At 46.3% G+C, this 17,875-nt stretch overlaps 1 protein-coding gene across 1 annotated transcript; it reads left to right on the top strand.

The window, feature by feature from the left end:
* The first annotated feature begins 11,443 nt into the window (after positions 1–11,443).
* On the top strand, positions 11,444–12,611 carry LOC117467998 (zygote arrest protein 1.S-like). Its single transcript, XM_034111948.2, has one exon. The coding sequence runs from the start codon at positions 11,444–11,446 to the stop codon at positions 12,593–12,595; it is 1,152 nt and encodes a 383-aa protein (XP_033967839.1). The 3' UTR covers positions 12,596–12,611.
* Positions 12,612–17,875: the final 5,264 nt, after the last annotated feature.

Genomic DNA, 17,875 nt, shown 5'->3' with positions numbered 1-17,875 from the left:
CTGACTCGTATAGGCCAAAGCAATTGCCTCCACAATCCAGTGGGAGAGCCGTTGCTTAGTAACAGGCTTACCCTTGTGAGGGTTAGCCCAGGACACGAAGAGTTGGTCATTAAGACGAAGCTCTTTTGATCTGTCCATATATGTGTGTAAAGCCCGGACTGGACACAACAGATCCTGCTGCTGCTCCCCGGAGGAAACCAGCGGCGGAGGAAATGCCTCAATGTCAATTGGGGTACACGAACAACCACCTTTGGTGTAAAGGCAGGGTTGGGTTTCAACAACACTCTCGTTTGCCCTGGGACGAACTGAGTGCATGAGGGATGTACACAGACAGTGCATGAATATCGCTGACCCGCTTGGCGGATGCCAGGGCCAGTAACAGCACTGTCTTGAGTGACAGATGTTTCATGTCAGCTCCTTCCAGGGGTTCAAATGGGGTCATTCTGAGCCCATTTAAAACCACTGCCAGGTCCCATAAGGGCACCAGCGACCTGGAGACAGGGAGGAGCCTGCGAGCCCCTTTCATAAAACGGCAAACCAAAATATGTTGGCTAGCCGTCTTACCCTCAAAACCCACATGGCATGCAGCAATAGCAGCCAGGTACACCTTGATCGTGGAGAAAGCCCTGTGTTTATCGATCAAGTCCTGTAGGAATACTAAAATCACCCCGACAGGACATTGAAAAGAGATGTGTCCTTCTTGAAGGCACCACTCCTCAAACACCCTCCACTTACAGTCGTAAAGAGACCTGGTGGAGGAAGCTCTCGCACTCTGAATAGTGTTTATCACCTTCTGAGGGAGTCCCACTGTATTCAGATTGTACCACTCACGGGTCAGGCCCATAGTGCCCCGCGCTCTGGGCGTGGGTGAAGGATCGCCCCCCCCCCCCCCCCCCCCGCCTGAGACAATCTGTCCCTGTGTGGTGGGGGCTGCCATGGCTGCCCGCACAACAGCTGATATATCTCCGCCAGCCCGTACGTTGCGGGCTAGGGCGGAAACATCAGAGTAAGTGTGTGGCGTTGCTCCTTCACTCTGGCCAGAGTTGGGGGTAACAGCAACACACTCTCACTCCCTAAGCGTCCAATAGCGACGTTTGGTCAGTGTCCGTGGCGTCCAATTGTGACGCTCCTAGGCTCCTTCAGCGTCATAAAGGGACGCAAATAGCTTTCAACTGATTGCAATGTATTCCCATCTGCGTCGGGATTTGACGCTCATGGAAGCACGGCATTCGTTTGTGTCGGCTGCCCTTAAAGGTAATGTGAGCGTCCATTCCCATTGGATAACGGAGAATTGTAAACCCGGATGTAAGTATTCCTCTTACTGTCGATTGATTTTACAGTGATATCTGCACTACTCATCGACTACAAAACACCAGATTATCCTTGTTAATTACACAACATTGATTGGCTTAAATTGTGTGCAATGCTTTTGTATTTTTCCCCTTCGATTCGGAGAAACAAATATTTGTTCTGAGTAAAGGATGGCAGAAGACACTACACTACCCAGAATCCCCAGCTATCGTTTGGACTACACCATGTGCTCTGTTTGACAAACCCTGTGATAGTCCTCAAGCTCTGTGATTGGAGAGTGTGCTCCGAGGGTTAAGCTGATTCTCGAACAGCACTTGAAATGGGATGGAACCACGGCAGACTGTCCAAAACTGGATTTGAACGGGTCCACCGCGTCCCCCCTCCCCCACCCCGTCCCCAGAACTACACATGCTGGCTATTCTGTTTCGCAAAATGTTCTCTATGGCACGTCTCTACTGGGAGTTGTAGTTTTAAAAGACGTTTTCGTATTTCCCATAATAAGAAGTTGTCAGTATTAAACTGTGTACATCCCTGGAGGTTTAGGGGACAGGAAACACTCACATTTAAAACATATAATTAATAAATGGGTGAAAATTGCTTGTGCCCATAATGGGCAGTATTAATATATATACCCACATGCCAGCTAAGGTCAGAAGAGCTTTATTTAACAGCTGGTCTTATGTGTGTGACCCCTGTGATAACATTACATTAATTGATAAGTCTGAAACATGCACTTGTCAGGGTTCAGAGGCACATTTTGAAAATATGGCAGTAGCCATCAATCAGCTTAAGATTAAGATATACTTTATTGATCCCAAGTTGGAACATTTGCGTTACATCAGCATGTGTAACAGTTAAATATGCAGTTGTGTTTATTTGAAAATCATTTAGTATAATCACACAAATTCTGTGTTTTATATTCAACAATCCTTTGTTCTTTATTTATTGATTGTTCAATACCTGACAAGGCCGGAGATGAAATATCTACATACATCTTATAAGAGTATAATACATTATGTATAATATCAGTTAAAATAAGTGCTTCAACATAGTTAACATTGCTGGAGGTATGCACAAATATTGATAGATGTCTTGTAATGCACTATTGAGGAACCTGCAACCCAAGTTTTTCATTCAGTGCAGAACTACACCACAGTTGTGTAGGCCTATATGATATGTCAATAAACCTTAGAAAATCTTGAAAGGGATGTGGAAAATAGTCATTATATACAGTCTTTAATGAACTATTAGTAGAGAATAACGAGTAATGAATATACTTTATAGGGATCGTATTAATATCTAAAAATAAAAATAATTAAATTCAATAACATGCTTTAACCACCAGGTGTCCCTTTATATCAGCTGTGCACCTTTATGGTGTAAATACAGCCTATCTCCCAATTGGATCAAATATAAAAGTGAGCCGAATTAGTGTTGATACTGCAAGGAGACGTATTGTGTGAAAATAAATGTAAGATGTTGTTTAATGGTTGATATATTTATGATCCACGTCACGTTTTCAGTTCCTCATGTTTGTCTAGAGGTCTTCTCATCAGGGCTCTATAAATACAGAACTACGGCGGATATGTAATATGTAATGCAGCCGAACCGTGTATTACAATGCCGTTATGTGATGACTTTCAAAGAGAAAAGCAAGCACACTCGGAATAAAGTATTATTATTTTTTTTTTTAAATGTTTTCGGTCTGTTTCCGGTATTTGTTAATGACGATGTGCTGTGAGATGTGAGCCTGGAATTGCACAGGGGAAAATAACGTAGGCTATCTTTAGATGCGGATTTTGTTAAACTAATATGTTTGCGCTGTGGACCAACACTATACATTGACGCGGAAGGGGGTAGCAATAAAGATAACACCATTAAACAGTTACACAACATAACAGAAATAATATCGTTAGCAGCGTCCCTAGCAACCACCTTGGTAACAATGAAAACGTCGCGATTTCCTGAAGTAATCTTCGTAATAACTAGCAAACTAAAGATCATGTACATCCACTGCACACATAATCTGAAATAACAACTCATATTTCTCGCATCAAATGACATCAAAACGCATTTTAATGGCCAAGCTAACTTTAAAATAGGCATTTTCCACCGAGAATAAAACGAAGTTCGGCCATGTTTTCTTTTTCTGCAGGGAGAAATTTGAAGATCATGTGACATGCTGTTCGAGAATCAGCTTAACCCTCGGAGCACACTCTCCAATCACAGAGCTTGAGGACTATCACAGGGTTTGTCAAACAGAGCACATGGTGTAGTCCAAACGATAGCTGGGGATTCTGGGTAGTGTAGTGTCTTCTGCCATCCTTTACTCAGAAAAAATATTTGTTTCTCCGAATCGAATGGGAAAAATACAAAAGCATTGCACACAATTTAAACCAATCAATGTTGTGTAATTAACAAGGATAATCTGGTGTTTTTTAGTCGATGAGTAGTGCAGATATCACTGTAAAATCAATCGACAGTAAGAGCAATACTTACTTCCGGGTGTACAATTCTCCGTTATCCAATGGGAATGGACGCTCACATTACCTTTAAGGGCAGCCGACACAAACGAATGCCGTGCTTCCATGAGCGTCAAATCCCGATGCAGATGGGAAAACATTGCAATCAGTTGAAAGCTATTTGCGTCCCTTTATGACGCTGAAGGAGCCTAGGAGCGTCACAATTGGACGCCACGGACACTGACCAAACGTCGCTATTGGACACTTAGGGAGTGAGAGTGTGTTGGTAACAGAGCCAGGGGTGGGAACGCGTACAGAGGACCCGGAGGTCAATCGTGTACGAGTGCGTCCCCGCCTAACAGTGCGTTTAAATCGTGCATTAAAGAGAACAGCTGTCATTGTTTGAGCATTTTTTCTTTATGCGAACAGATTTAACGCGGCTCCGCCGTAACGCACCCACAGCGGACTCACGATCCTTGGATGTGGAGTCCAGTCGGCATAGAGTGGTGCACCTCTGGACAGTAGTTCTGTCCCGAGGTGCATCACCCCCGGTACCTGTGTCGCTCTCAGAGAGAGGAGACGTCTGCCGCTCCAAGGGATCAGTTTGTGTGCCAGTGTGTGTGACTGGGGATCACGCAACCTCCCTTGGCGGTTCATACACGATATCGTGTTGTCTGTCCTCACGAGGACATGGTGTCCTCTGAGAGAAGGCAGGAAGCGTTTTAGGGTGGGGAACACCGCTAAAAGCTCTGGGTAATTTACGTGTGCCCGCTGGAGGTCTCTGCTCTAGAGACCTCTCACCGGGCGACCTTCGTAAATACGCTATCAGCCTGTCTGACATGCGTCCGTGGTGACCACCTTCCGTGAAAGGACAGCACCCGTAGGCACGTCCCGCACTAGAAAAGTCGGGTGTAGTGCCACTACGCATTACGTAATAACCAATACTCTCCGCACGCCGTGGCGCGCGGGGTTTAGTTTTATTATGAGCCCCATGTTGAGCAGGTGCTTTACGAGGACATTTGTCTGCGTAATCTGACTCTGCTCGGCGGGCATTATAGATAAAACCCTTCTTTCTAGGAGAGAGAGGGCCTCTCTCTCCAGAATATGCTGACTCTCTCTGGGCTTGTGAAAACAGATAAAGTATAACTGTTTTGAGAAGCCCAAGCAGATGTCGTGAGTATATCCTGCTGTATGCTCCTTAGAGCCAGCTGAGATGTCACGCTTACGGCTCCAGCCGGCACTGCGCATGCGTGTGACGGTGGTGCCTTCACAGCTCCAGCTGGCACTGCGCGTGCCGGTGGTGCCCTTACGACCCCAGCCGGCACTGCGCATGCGCGTGACGGTGGTGCCCTTAAAGCCCCAGCCGGCACTGCGCGTGCGCGTGGCGGTGGTGCCTTCACAGACCCGTCAATAATCCGCCTTTTGAGAGATGCCGTAGCTGCTCTCAAAAGGGGAAGAATTGGCGGGCTGTTTATTGGTTTTATTGATTTTCTTTTCATATTTTTGAGCTGCGCCCTCGGCCTGAAGCCTGGATGCATCAGCGGCAAATGTTTTATGACAGAGGAATCAATCAGCATGTGACATGTGTTTGTGCGGACTTGAGGATGGTGTTTAGGCATCTCTCGAGGCGGCGGGAACATATTCACGGAGGGGAGAAGGAGGGGCTGTCACACCGCTCGCTTCTTCTTCCTCGACTGCTGGCCGAAATTCTGGGTTGGCTGAGCCTGAGCTGCAGCCGGAACCGGAGATTTGGGCTACGACCTCTGCATCTTCGGTGTTTTAAACCGAGCAGAGTTCGAGGCAGCTTGGGCAGAGGACTGCTGCTTCGAGGGCAGAGGACTGCTGCTGCGAGAGCAGCGGCTGGACCCTTCGAGGGAGGCAGAGGTGGAGTGCCTCGTCCTCCCTCTTCTTCGTCTCACACCTCCTTTGCATGGAGGCGAGAGCGGAGCCAAAAATTCCCTTGGGAACGATGGGCATATCCAGCACATCCTCCTTTTCCCGGTCTGGGAGAGTGTTGAGGTTGAGCCATCTCGCTCTTTCCTGCACCACCATGATCCCAATTGCCTTGCCCACGTGGCCTGGACGGCGCAGCGTTGGACACAGAGACAAATGTCCGTGACCGCTGCCATCTCGTCCAGAGTGGCTGCCCCCGGGGGTTACCCGACAGGTCCTCGCAGAGCTCCGCTTGGTAGGCGGTTAACAGCGAGGACACATTCAGGGCCCTGGCGGACAACGCTGCCGCTTTGTAGGCCTTTTCAGTCATTGCTGACTGAAAACGGTCCGACTTTGCTGGCAGCGTGGGGTTCCTGCTTGGTGACGGGCCCACCTTTGGTAGAAGGTGAGCCGCTACCAGCGGTTCCATGGGCGGCATGCAGAGCAGGCCGAGCTTCTCCATTCCGTCACAGTCTAGGGAGGAGGCACCCTGGATTGGGACCTTGTTGCTGAAGGGCCGGTCTCTCCACGAGACCGACACCTCATCCAACATCTCCGGGAAGACTGGAAGGAGTTGTCTCTTTTTCCCCGCTGCTTGGGGAAGATGTTTTCCCTCGTAGCGGGACCTGGAGGTCTCCTTGGCCATTTCGGGCCACGGGACGTTGAGTCTGGCCGCAGCGCGTTTACACACGGCCTGCAGGTCCATGCTCAGACCGGGCGAAGCTGGTGTGCTATCGCCCGGGAGAACAGCACTTGCCTCAGGCTTTGCAGCCTGAGCCGGTGACATGAAGGTGTCCTCTTCCTGTTCATCCGATTCGGACAGGAGGAACGCCAGGGCGTCCTCCTCTTCGTCCTCCTCGTAGTCAGGCCCGAGGACATCCTCGGCGGGTGAGACCATGGTGAGGTCTAACCGGGAGCCCCAGCTTGGTGGAGCGCGGGAAACCGTTCCCGCGTGTCTTGCCGTCACCGGGTCCCGGCCTGCCAGGGCGGGGGATTCCGGTTCTATAGCCATAGCAGATAGTGAGCCCCAGACCGACACGGAGAGGGGCTCACTCTCTGTGGCGGACACCCCCGTGTCCTGACTGCCGGTCGGCGGGTCCGTGGACATGGGGGGGTCCTGTTCCGACAGGCTAGCTTGTCGAGCTAACCGTCAGCGGAGGCTCTTAACAGTGAAGCGGACGCAATGTCCGCATGAGCCGGGGTTGTTGATAGCGCCTCGGGCGTGTTCCAGCCCGAGGCAGGACGAACAGACCTGGTGTGTATCTGTGCCCGATATCTTCAACCCGCAGCCGCAGAGTCGATCCACCGAGTCCCTGACTCCTCTGGTGTGAGGGAGAGGGGCGTCCATCTTGGCCGCCTCGTGGCGTGGAGAGGGCCCGCTCTTGACAGGTGGGACGGGAGAAAAGATAAAACCACCTTGTCCTTAATCCGGAGAAAAGGACAGTGTGGGTCTTTTATTCCCGGAGAATACTGACTGGTGTGGCAGTATGCTCCTTTTTAATCCTTTTCCCCTCCGTGGAGGAGAGAAAAGAAAAAACGTCCTCGCTACCGTGGTGTCGGTAGAGAGGGAGCGAGCTAGCAACAGGTGTGCTGCTAGCTTAAAAAAATCGGACCTACCTTACTTTCCGGGGAAGAGAAGGGCAAGGTCGATTTTAATACTAACTGGCGTTAGTACTACCGTCTTCCTGCGAAGCAGAAGGAGTAGCCGGCGAGCGCCCGTCGACCGAAATGGGTATTTGGGTTCAGTCTGTGGACAGTGAAGCTTGCCCGGCTACTGTGAGATGTGCTCTGAAGCGAGAAGAGGTGTTTGAATGACGCATGCGTTGTGGCGCAAGCTACTTATAGGGGGTGATTTCCCCTGACGCTGACGTCAAGATCACCAGCCAATCAGGATTGGCGTAATGAGATTGATGCTTCTGTTTGCTCCGCAATGAGGCGCATCCCATAGTGAGACATCGAACTGAGTGTTATGAATGAGAACTCAGATTTCTTTTCTTCAAGTGCTCACATCAGGTTTTACACGCTCTCACATTTTGCACCATATCTACCTTCATACTCTGGCTGCGTTTCACTTCGGTTAAATGGATTCCTTGCGTTATTTCCCTGCGACTAGTCCCTCCCACCAGGGAAGCATGGAGAGACGCAAGGGCCCCGTCTCAGGTCGGTTAAATTAAATCCTTGCTTCCCTCACTTGCTTCGTTTCCCTGCATTTAGTCCCTCCCACCAGGGAAGCATGGAGGGACGCAAGGAAACCACGAGAGGCAGGGGGTCCTTCTCACTTCGGTTAAATGGATTCCTTGCGTCCCTGACTTGCGTCGTTTCCCTGTGACTAGTCCCTCCCACCAGGGAAGCATGGAGAGACGCAAGGAAACCACGAGAAGCAGGGAAATGAGTTTTAAGAGCAATGGGATGTCCTTTCCTCCGGAGCGTGACGTGAAGCGACATCCGTTTGTGATGACGCTGCACAGCTGATCGTCTGACAGCAGCTCTGTCCCCATTATTTCCACACACCCCCCCGACTCTGTTAGTACACATTTACTGACACAAACATTTGTATCATCTGTTGTAGACCCAAATACATTAAATAAAATAAGAACTAATTCTCAAAAAAGATAAACGCCATTCTTAAAATGTATAAACGAAAAAAGCGATCATGAAAATGTTTCCAATAAATGAAGAAAATGATTTTTGACCAAACACCCCAAACATTTGTATCATCTGTTGTAGACCCAAATAAATCAAATCAAATAAGAACTCATTCTCAAAAAAGATAAACGTCATTCTTAAAATGTATAAACGAACAATAGTTTGATTAATATTGATTAGAGTGCACAATAGAAATAAAATAATTGAGAGAAGAAAAAGAGATATGTTATCTATCAAAACCCAGTTAGATTAACATTCATTGGACTGCACACTTTGTTTGTTTGGATATGTAGTACATTAACATTTTAAATAGCACTTAATGACTGACTGAATGGAAATGACAATAAATGAAAATGTAAAACGAAAAAAGCGATCATGAAAATGTTTCCAAAAAATGAATAAAATGATTTTTGACCACTTTGTTGTTCAGATATATCACATATTTGTAACTAAATGATACATTAATTGAAACAAAACACGGTATAAACTGAGGAGTGACTCCTGTGAGGTTCATGTATTTTCTTCACTCCGCTGGGAAACTGCTCTCATGTCAAGAAGCATCAGATCAGTGCATGCACTGCATCGTCCAAGCAGTGAGCGATACACAGTAAGGGGGCGGGGCAAGTGTCTGAGGATTTCATCAAAGGATGGGCCCTGTCTCAGGTCGACTATTTTCATTTCCTCGCTCCTCGGTCCTCGGTCTTACCGGAAGTTGATTTGTCTGCGCCATCTTGAGTACCGTCCCATGGATCTTATTTCTGCCGGAGGATCGAGGAGCGATAATCGAGGAACCACCAGTCCATCCTCCGATGAAATCCTCAGATAATCGCCCCGCCCCCTTACTGTGTATCGCTCACACACAAGATCCAACCCTGTGATTGTCCACCAGTTGGTGCTGCTGTAACCTGTGTTTCTTGTAATCAGCAGTGATGGGACCCACCTGTGGCACTTGATTCCAGTAGATAAGAGGGCTGCAGAACAGGCTCTCGCTCTCTCTCAGCTGCCCTGCTCGGTGCAGCAGGACACAGCTCCTCTGTTCTGTGTTATTGTTGGTTGTAACCACTGTGTTGGATAAAATAAATGATTGTTTTGGGCAACTCCGGTGTGGAACTGTTGTCCTTATGTTACAAGCAGAGCCAGCTTGTAACATATGGGGTCTCGTCTGGGATAAAGAACCAGGTGATAGTTGTTTACTTGATTTGTTTGCCTTGATTGTGTAGACAGTTTGTTCCTGGTGTGGGGCATTAAGGAGTAGCTTTGGAATTACCTTTCCTGATAGGCATAAGCAACATCTCCTTCAGGGGAGCTTGGTGGTTGGTTATTTTTGTTTGTTATTTTTGTGCATAAACATGATTCGACATTTTTTTGTCATGGGTACACGTCCGTGGCTGTCTTGGTGAGTAACAGCTTCGCTGGGTCTTTACCGGGTCATTGGGTAATAACACCTGTCGTGGCATGCTTGAAGACTAGGGTGAGACAAGATAGCTAGTATTGGGTAGGCAGTTAGCTAGGAGAGAGGTATTCCAGAGTGAAACAAAGAAATACCGGGTTCAAGGGAGTTTACATAATCATGGCTACATTGACAGATTTTGTGAAGTGTCCCAGTGTGGAACTACTGGAAAAATGTACTAAAGACCAACTGTTAAAAATTGCAGAACATTTTGAGGTAGACGTTCCAAACCAGGGTCGTAAAGACACCATAGTGACTATGTTACAGGCCCAATTGATACTGCAAGAAGTTTTGCCAGCAGGGGCTGTCGATGATGGCTCCGAGGAGGAGTTGGCGAAGGCAGCTATAAATCCAGAGCGGCAGAGAAGTGCAGGTTTTTCTTTGTTTGACTTTGGTGAAATGACATTTGAACAGAGAAAGGAAATAATGCTGCTGCAGTACCAACAAGACAGTGAACGTGAGGAACGAGCAAGTGCTCGTGAGGACCGGGCTAGAGCTTGTGAACAGGAAACAGATGGAGCGTTTAAGGTTAACTACAGTGGTGCGGGAAGCTGAATTGCAACAAGAGCGTTACAAGTTGGACCTCATCCAAGAGGGTAAGCTTTCTTCTGGGGTGTCCCCAGCTACTTTTGATATAGCTTATAACTTGAGGTTGTTACCGAAATTCGAGGAGAAGACTGTAGATTCTTTTTTTGGACTTTTTGAGTGACTTAGCCAAAGACGACAGTGGTCTGATTCAGAGAAAACATTGCTGTTACAGTGTGTGTTAACTGGTAGGGCTCAAGAAGCATTCTCTGCATTAAGTATGGCTGACAGTGAAGATTACTTAAGGGTAAAGACTGCAGTGCTAAAAGCTTATGAGTTGGTGCCTGAGGCCTACCGTCAGCAGTTCAGGAAGCTAAGGAAGTCAGAAGGACAGACCTATGTGGAACTTGTTCGGGAGCTGACGATGAAATTTAATCGGTGGGTCACGGCTTCCGAAGTAGTAAATCTTAATGATTTGAGGGAATTGTTCCTTCTTGAACAATTCAAAGATATCCTTCCAGAACGCGTTGCCACGTACCTGAATGAGCATAAGGTTAAAAATGTAACAGACGCCGGGGTGTTAGCTGATGAATACACGTTAACACACAAGATTCATTCAGGGGAGAGATTTGACTGGGGAGCAGAAATAACTGGTCTGGCGACCCCAGATGTAAAGTAGATCTAAGTACTTGCTACTTTTGTTTGGGTAAAGGACACCAGAAAAAGGAATGCCCAGTACTTGCAAAAACCAAGGGACTCCAAAATGTTCAGTTTCCCAGGCCTGTTGCCCTTGGAGCTTTTCCCCACAAGGTTTGCTAGGGATGAGGCTATAGCTGCGGTTAAACTCTATACTACCCCGCAACCAGTTGCTGCTGCGGTTTTTAACTACGGACCAGCCCTGCAAGAGGTGAAGCCTCGCCCCTCCCAGTTGGCAGATGAAATTGATCCAGGGTATGCCCCTTTCATACGAGAGGGTTATGTGTCTTTGCAAGGAAGTGAAAACAAATTCCTTGTTAAGATACTAAGAGACACGGGTGCTATCGATTCATACATAACTGAGGGTGTTCTTCCATTTTCCTCGGTAACTGACACTGGAAGTGGTGTATTGTTCAAGGGAATGGGGATGCAGTTGATGTCTGCTCCAAAGCATCGGTTGGTGTTGTCCTGTGATTTACGGCAGGGTGAGGTTGCCATGGGAGTCCGGCCATCTTTGCCTGTTCCGGGAGTGGCAGTCATCCTCGCAAATGATTTGGCTGGCGGCAGAGTGTGGCCTGATGTGCCTCTTTCACCAGTGGTGTCCTCTAAGCCAGTGAGGGGCGAGCTTGCTGACCCTGAGAAGAAGCTGACAAAGGTAGTTCCAGCTTGTGCAGTAACACAAGCCCAGACCTATAAAGCACAAGATAAAAAAGTCATTTCTGAGAATATTGTTTTGGCGCTACCTGTTGTTCCATTGTCTGTCTCTCGTAGTGAATTGTCAAAGCAGCAGCAGGAGGATCCAACTTTGCAGGAGCTTTTGTCCCAGGTTCACCCCAGTTTACCAGTCCCACTGAGGAAAGTCATCACCAAAGAGTGTGGCGTGCAGGTGAATGTCAAAGTGGATAAAACCGTGCAGTGCTCGCTGGGTCCTAAAACGCTGTTCTGCTCAGAGGGAGTGCCCCTGTCAAAGTCCCCCAAGAGCCCGGGGCTGGTTAAAGCAGAGGGGAAGGCCCCGTACTGCACTACACCGGTGAGCCACATGCGCTTCCTGCGGCCTGTGTCAATCTACTCCCCCGTGTTTGACCGCAGGATCTCCAGGAAGAAACTCAGCTATGCGGATGAAAGTGAAGGAGAAGCAAACGAATCCGTGGATCACGTTGAGTCAGGGCATGAATGTGAGAAGGGTGACAGTGGCGAAGAGGACACCGGGAAGGACTTCAAAACAACTTTCCACAGGTCTACAAAGGGGTCCAGCTTTCAGTTCCTGGAGCAGAGGTATGGCTTTTTCCACTGCAAGAAATGCAACATCCGGTGGGAGAGTGCATATGTTTGGTGCATCTCTGGAACCAGTAAGGTGTACTACAAGCAGCTCTGCCGGAAGTGTCAGGTTGGGTTTAACCCCTACAGGGTGGAGCCCATCCTCTGCAAGGACTGCTCTCAGACTACCTGCAACTGTGAGAAGAAGCTGCGGCACATTAACATGAAGAGGCCTCACCGCCAGGACCTGTGTTGTCGCCGAAAGGGCTCAAGGTTAACCTGCGACGCCACCTACAGCTTCAAATACCTCGTCTGAGCTGCCCTGCATGTTCGCTCGGGTTTGGAAGCTCACATTCCTCAGCAGACATTCAGTACATGCTACATGTATTCATATATTCTCCTACCAGCGAGTAGATGGAGATCTTTTGGTGGTTTATTTGAAGCAATCTCAACAAATCTTTGTTTGCCCTAATTATCCTGGAGCACAGGCTCTCGCTCTCTCTCAGCTGCCCTGCTCGGTGCAGCAGGACACCGCTCCTCTGTTCTGTTTTATTGTTGGTTGTAACCACTGTGTTGGATAAAATAAATGATTGTTTTGGGCAACTCCGGTGTGGAACTGTTGTCCTTATGTTACAAGCAGAGCCAGCTTGTAACAGATAACATATCTCTTTTTCTTCTCTCAATTATTTTATTTCTATTGTGCACTCAAATCAATATTAATCTTTTATACATTTTAAGAATGGCTTTTATCTTTTTTGAGAATGAGTTCTTATTTGATTTTATTTATTGGGGTCTGCAACAGATGACAGTTACAAATGTTTGTGTCAGTAAATGTGTGGCGGGGGTGTTTGTGAAAACAACGGGGACAGAGCTGCTGTCAGAACAGCTGTGCGGCGTCATCACAAACGGACGTCGCTTCACGTGACACTCCGGAGGAAAGGACGTCCCATTGCTCTTAAAACTAATTTCCCTGTTTCTCGTGGTTTCCTTGCATCTCTCCATGCTTCCCTGGAGGGAGGGACTAAACACAAGGAAAAAACGCAAGTGAGGGAAGCAAGGATTTCATTTAACCGACCTGAGACGGGGCCCAGGTCTGGTGGTTCCTCGATTATAGCTCCTCCATGATCGCTCCTCGGTCCTCCGGCAAAAATAAGGCCATTGGGACGCTACTCAAGATGGCGCAGACAAATCAACTTCCGGGGAGACCGAGATGGAGGAGCGAGGAAATGAAAAATAAGAGAAGTGAAACGCAGCCTCAGTCTTGCTGCTGCACTAATCAGACACTGAATTCATGTGGTTTGTTGTTTTCTCTTCAGTGTGCGGCATCAGAAACTGGTTACAGAGCTGCATGAGCACTCACTAGAGAGAAAAACATGTCGAACTCACATGCATTCATTACTTCAAAAAGTGTGAGCTTGCATGCAGAGTGTGTGAGTTGTTGCATGCTTTCACTGAATGTGTATGTTTTAAACGGAGACATACAGGAGGACATGTTTCACTTCTTTCATCTCAGTTGTTTACGTGCTTCTTGGTAACTTTGTGGAACTGGCCACATTCAGGGAGTTGGACTGTGTGTGTGTAAGGAGGGGCGTCTGAATCAGTATGTGTATACAGTAAGTGAGTGCCCTGCATGAGCACATTTCAAAACATCAAATCAGGTCAAGTGCACAATCAGCTTTTCTAATCTTTAGGTGTGAAATAAGAAAAATATTAGATCTTGCTTTTGGTATTGATTTTACTTTCTTGTGCCTGCCGCTAATCAATCACATTAGATACGAAAGAACCTGAATTCAATGTTGCTTTTAAAACATTTGTATGCATTGTTGTTTAGTCTTTCTGCTTTCATAAATAACTCTGTTGAGCAGAACCACTTTCATGGCAATCTTCACTTCTAGAGGCATATCTGTCTTTGTTTTACAGAGAGTCATTCCAGGGCAATGGTTGTCAAGATTGTTCTTCTGATTTGTCTAGAACATCTGTCAGATTAGAGGACTGATCCATTTGGCCCGACAGGCCAGACAGACCTGGCACTTATTTAAAATGATCCAAACACTTATTCTTACAACTGCTCACAGTGATGTCATTTTTGACACCGTTTTTGCCTTTTTAAGCACAAACTTTGCCAAAGACAGCCACTTTAATTAGATGTCATCATCTGAATGCCCTGACTAGCCGCAAGTAATGACTTTCATGCTCCGATCAATCATAGCATGCTTTATAAAACATAAAAGATAATGAGTCCCTGTTCTGAATTCTGCATTACTAATAATAAGCTGGCTGTCCAATCAATGACATATTTAGTTTTAATATAAGAAAAATCCATTTCTAATTAAATTCCGACTGTTGATTCAGGAGAGAAAAAAAGGTCTTATAATAATTCACATCACAGAATTGGTCACACAGGATTTCACTTTCTTAATACTAGAACAGATCCGATGTGATTTGCAATTATTTCAGATTTGCTTTACAATATGAAAAGCAGTGTATACGCATTTAAAATCACATACAAATTGTTGATTGTTTTGCTAATTCTCAACACAAAGGGAGTACAATGTGAAATGCAAAACACCGTAACTCAATTCAACTGTGAGATTTGTTTCTGTCAGAGTCTGTTTTCCCTTGCCTGCAATCGTGCATCGTGCCAACACTGGAGAAACATTTCATCTCACTTTGCCCGGAGGCAGCAGCTTAACTCAGGAGTGAAAACAGGATTTCCAGAAGGAAAATGCATCCTGAACCAAAGTGTATACTCCCGTGTGTGCTGAAGCCAGATTTCTGATCAAGTCACTGGGCAAGAGACTCTGCAATGGAGCCACGCACCATTAAACACCACAAACACATCCATCTCCATCATGGCAGGCAGACAATTGAATGATAGATGTGTAGAGAGCGAGTGGTGCTCTTCAAAACTCCAAGTCACCTCTTACATTAGAACAATTTCGGCACCTGGAAGCCTTATTGGAGTCTCCTTAACTACACAATATTGAAGAAGTCTTTCAGTATAATCCCTTATGTCTCGTATCTTGGAAATTATTTTATTGAGACAGGTTTTTGTAGTTTATGGTTTCATTCAGTCTGTCATATCCACAAGTATCTGCTTGTCTGAGTCGTCTCTCCTCTGTCTGTGCCACATCCTATTCAGTTAAAAGCAGCTAATTTAGCCGATCAATAAACAAAGCCCGCTGGGTAACACGGAGAGCCAAGGATCCAATTTCATTTTGCAAGTTCAATTTAGTCTTTATGGTTGGCAGTTGCTCCTTGGAGACGCTGTCATGGCCGTGACACCGCTGTGAGATAATGATGGAGATACACAGCGCACTGACTGACCTCTTTCATATTATATCCTAGCATAAAGGTAATAAAAAGGGGATGAAATTGGTGTGAGGTCCGAGAAGATGATGAGTGAGAGCGAGTGATGGTCAATTTTAATACTATCGATTCACGGGGATTGATTTCAAAACACCTGAATGATCTCATGATGTTGCTTTGAGGCCAAGTTCATTAAATGCCTGCCTGTATTAAAGAAAAAAATGACCTTCGTTTTCCATTTGTGCCTCTCTATTGACCTCCTATACTTTGGCTTGTTCTTTCCAATGCAGGTGTCCTATTGATTCTTGCACTGTTATGATTTTTGACAAAATTGCTCCTAGGAAACCTCTGCTTCTTCCTTGTCAGCAGAGGAACACTCCCATCATGCCCCAGGCAAAGACAGGTTCTGCCATTAGCATTAAAAAGGGGAATCCGATACTTGTCTGTTGGTCCCAAACGTAATCCCTAACAACAGCCCCTTGCATTAAAACAAGATTTAGCCCAAACAAAACATGTTTCAGTGAGTGAGGCGATGCAAATTAGCCAATTGTGTGCACTAGTGCCGCCAAAAGTGTATTACTTTAGAAAAAAGACTCCTACAGCAAATTGCCCGGGAACACATTAAACTTGGAATGTTTCCTCAGCTGGAATACACAAGATCTGTAGCAAATAGTTGTAATTTGTTGCCCTTAAATTATGTATACTTGTGTGATGTATGTATGACCATAAACGTATTGCGTGCTTCAGAAAGTGATGATGCAAGCGCCTTGGCTCAAAACAGCCTCATCTCATCTCTTTAAACACCATGTGACATGACCTCATGCGCTGAGAGGACACCCTCCGGATCCACTCTGAGACTCTAATGGCATGCTTATCATTTCTACAACTGCCTGCATGATGTCCTGGACTTCAAAGCAAGACTAACAAGGTGGATGACCTGAGGCCAACAGATGAGATACAGCGGTGTCAAATGTTGTTTGTGGAAAAGGCTGTTACCATGTATTCATTAAGGAAGAACAGAACATTGATAATCTGTTTTTTTAGCAATAAATCAGACAACTTCTAGTGTATGACTTCACAAAAATCACCAATATATAAACACTTCTTTCCATAAAAACTCCCTAAGATAGAACACCCCGAGGTATCTGGATGTCGTGTTCAATCTGTTAACAGCAAGAATCCAATCTGAATCCGACAGTCCTTTGATTTGATGTTTTAACCTTTGAACCACAAACCGCTCTGACTACAACATGTGTTTTTCTAGAGCACATGTGTCAAACTCAAGGCCGGGGTGGAGTTAATTTCGTCCCGCAGGATAAATTCTAATTACTATCAGATCTGGCCCGCCGGTATATTGCACGCACACCTTCACTGAGGGTTTCCTCAGCTCAGAGCCTGACCCCAAACATTGATGAACTTGTAGCCAAGATGAGATGCCAAGTATCTGGCTTGAGCTGGCATCACAGAGCAGCACACTGAGTTTACATGGATGTTTCCTTCTGCACTTTTTCTCTCACAACAACAGGGCATGTTTGGGTTTTTCTTTGAGGGGAATAGTTTTTTTGAAGCTGTTGTTGGCCTGTGGAAAAATGTAGTCATAAGAAAGGACTCTGTAGTCAACCAACTGATTATTTAATAATAATAATAATAATTCCTTACATTTATTATAGCGCTTTTCCAGTGCTCAAAGCGCTTTACAGACACACATTACACATATTTGTTATACATGCAATGGTCACTGTGGACAATACCCACAGGAGCAAGTTCAGGTGAAGTGTCTTGCCCCTTGATCTGATGATCATTGCACAGCGCACTGCGCCACACCATCCATCTTCACACCTCGAGGTCATCGAGGCGCTTTTACAAGTACACATTGATATTATACATGTACTGTGGACAATACCCACAGGAGCAAATCCGGGTGAAGTGTCTTGCCCAAGGACACAACGGCCTGACGCAGTGGCGGCAGGAGCGGGTTTCGAACTGGAGTTCCCCAGCACCCCCCTTGATCTGATGATCAGATGCACAGACCACTGTGCCACCCGTCCCGTTAATGTTTAATGTTGTTTTTATAGGCAATAATTTAAGCTTTCTTAGTTCCAGGTTTAATATGTGCAATAAGTTCATTTCAATACGTTTTGCAATAAACATTGAACCAGTCCGGCCCTCGACTAGTAACCATTTTATAATTTTGGCCCACTGTGTATTTGAGTTTGACACCCCTGTTCTAGAGCCTTTAAACTGAGTTTAGCAGAGTGTAATTGATGACATCAAGATAAAAGACTTG

This window comes from Pseudochaenichthys georgianus, chromosome 22 (genome assembly GCF_902827115.2).
Source record: "Pseudochaenichthys georgianus chromosome 22, fPseGeo1.2, whole genome shotgun sequence".
In the NCBI taxonomy this organism is placed as follows: domain Eukaryota; kingdom Metazoa; phylum Chordata; class Actinopteri; order Perciformes; family Channichthyidae; genus Pseudochaenichthys; species Pseudochaenichthys georgianus.
This window is presented reverse-complemented; position numbering and strand designations above follow the sequence as displayed.

Coding starts and splice junctions, on each gene's coding strand:
- LOC117467998 (XM_034111948.2), top strand. CDS start 11,444: ATGGGGATGCAGTTGATGTCTGCTCCAAAGCATCGGTTGGTGTTGTCC.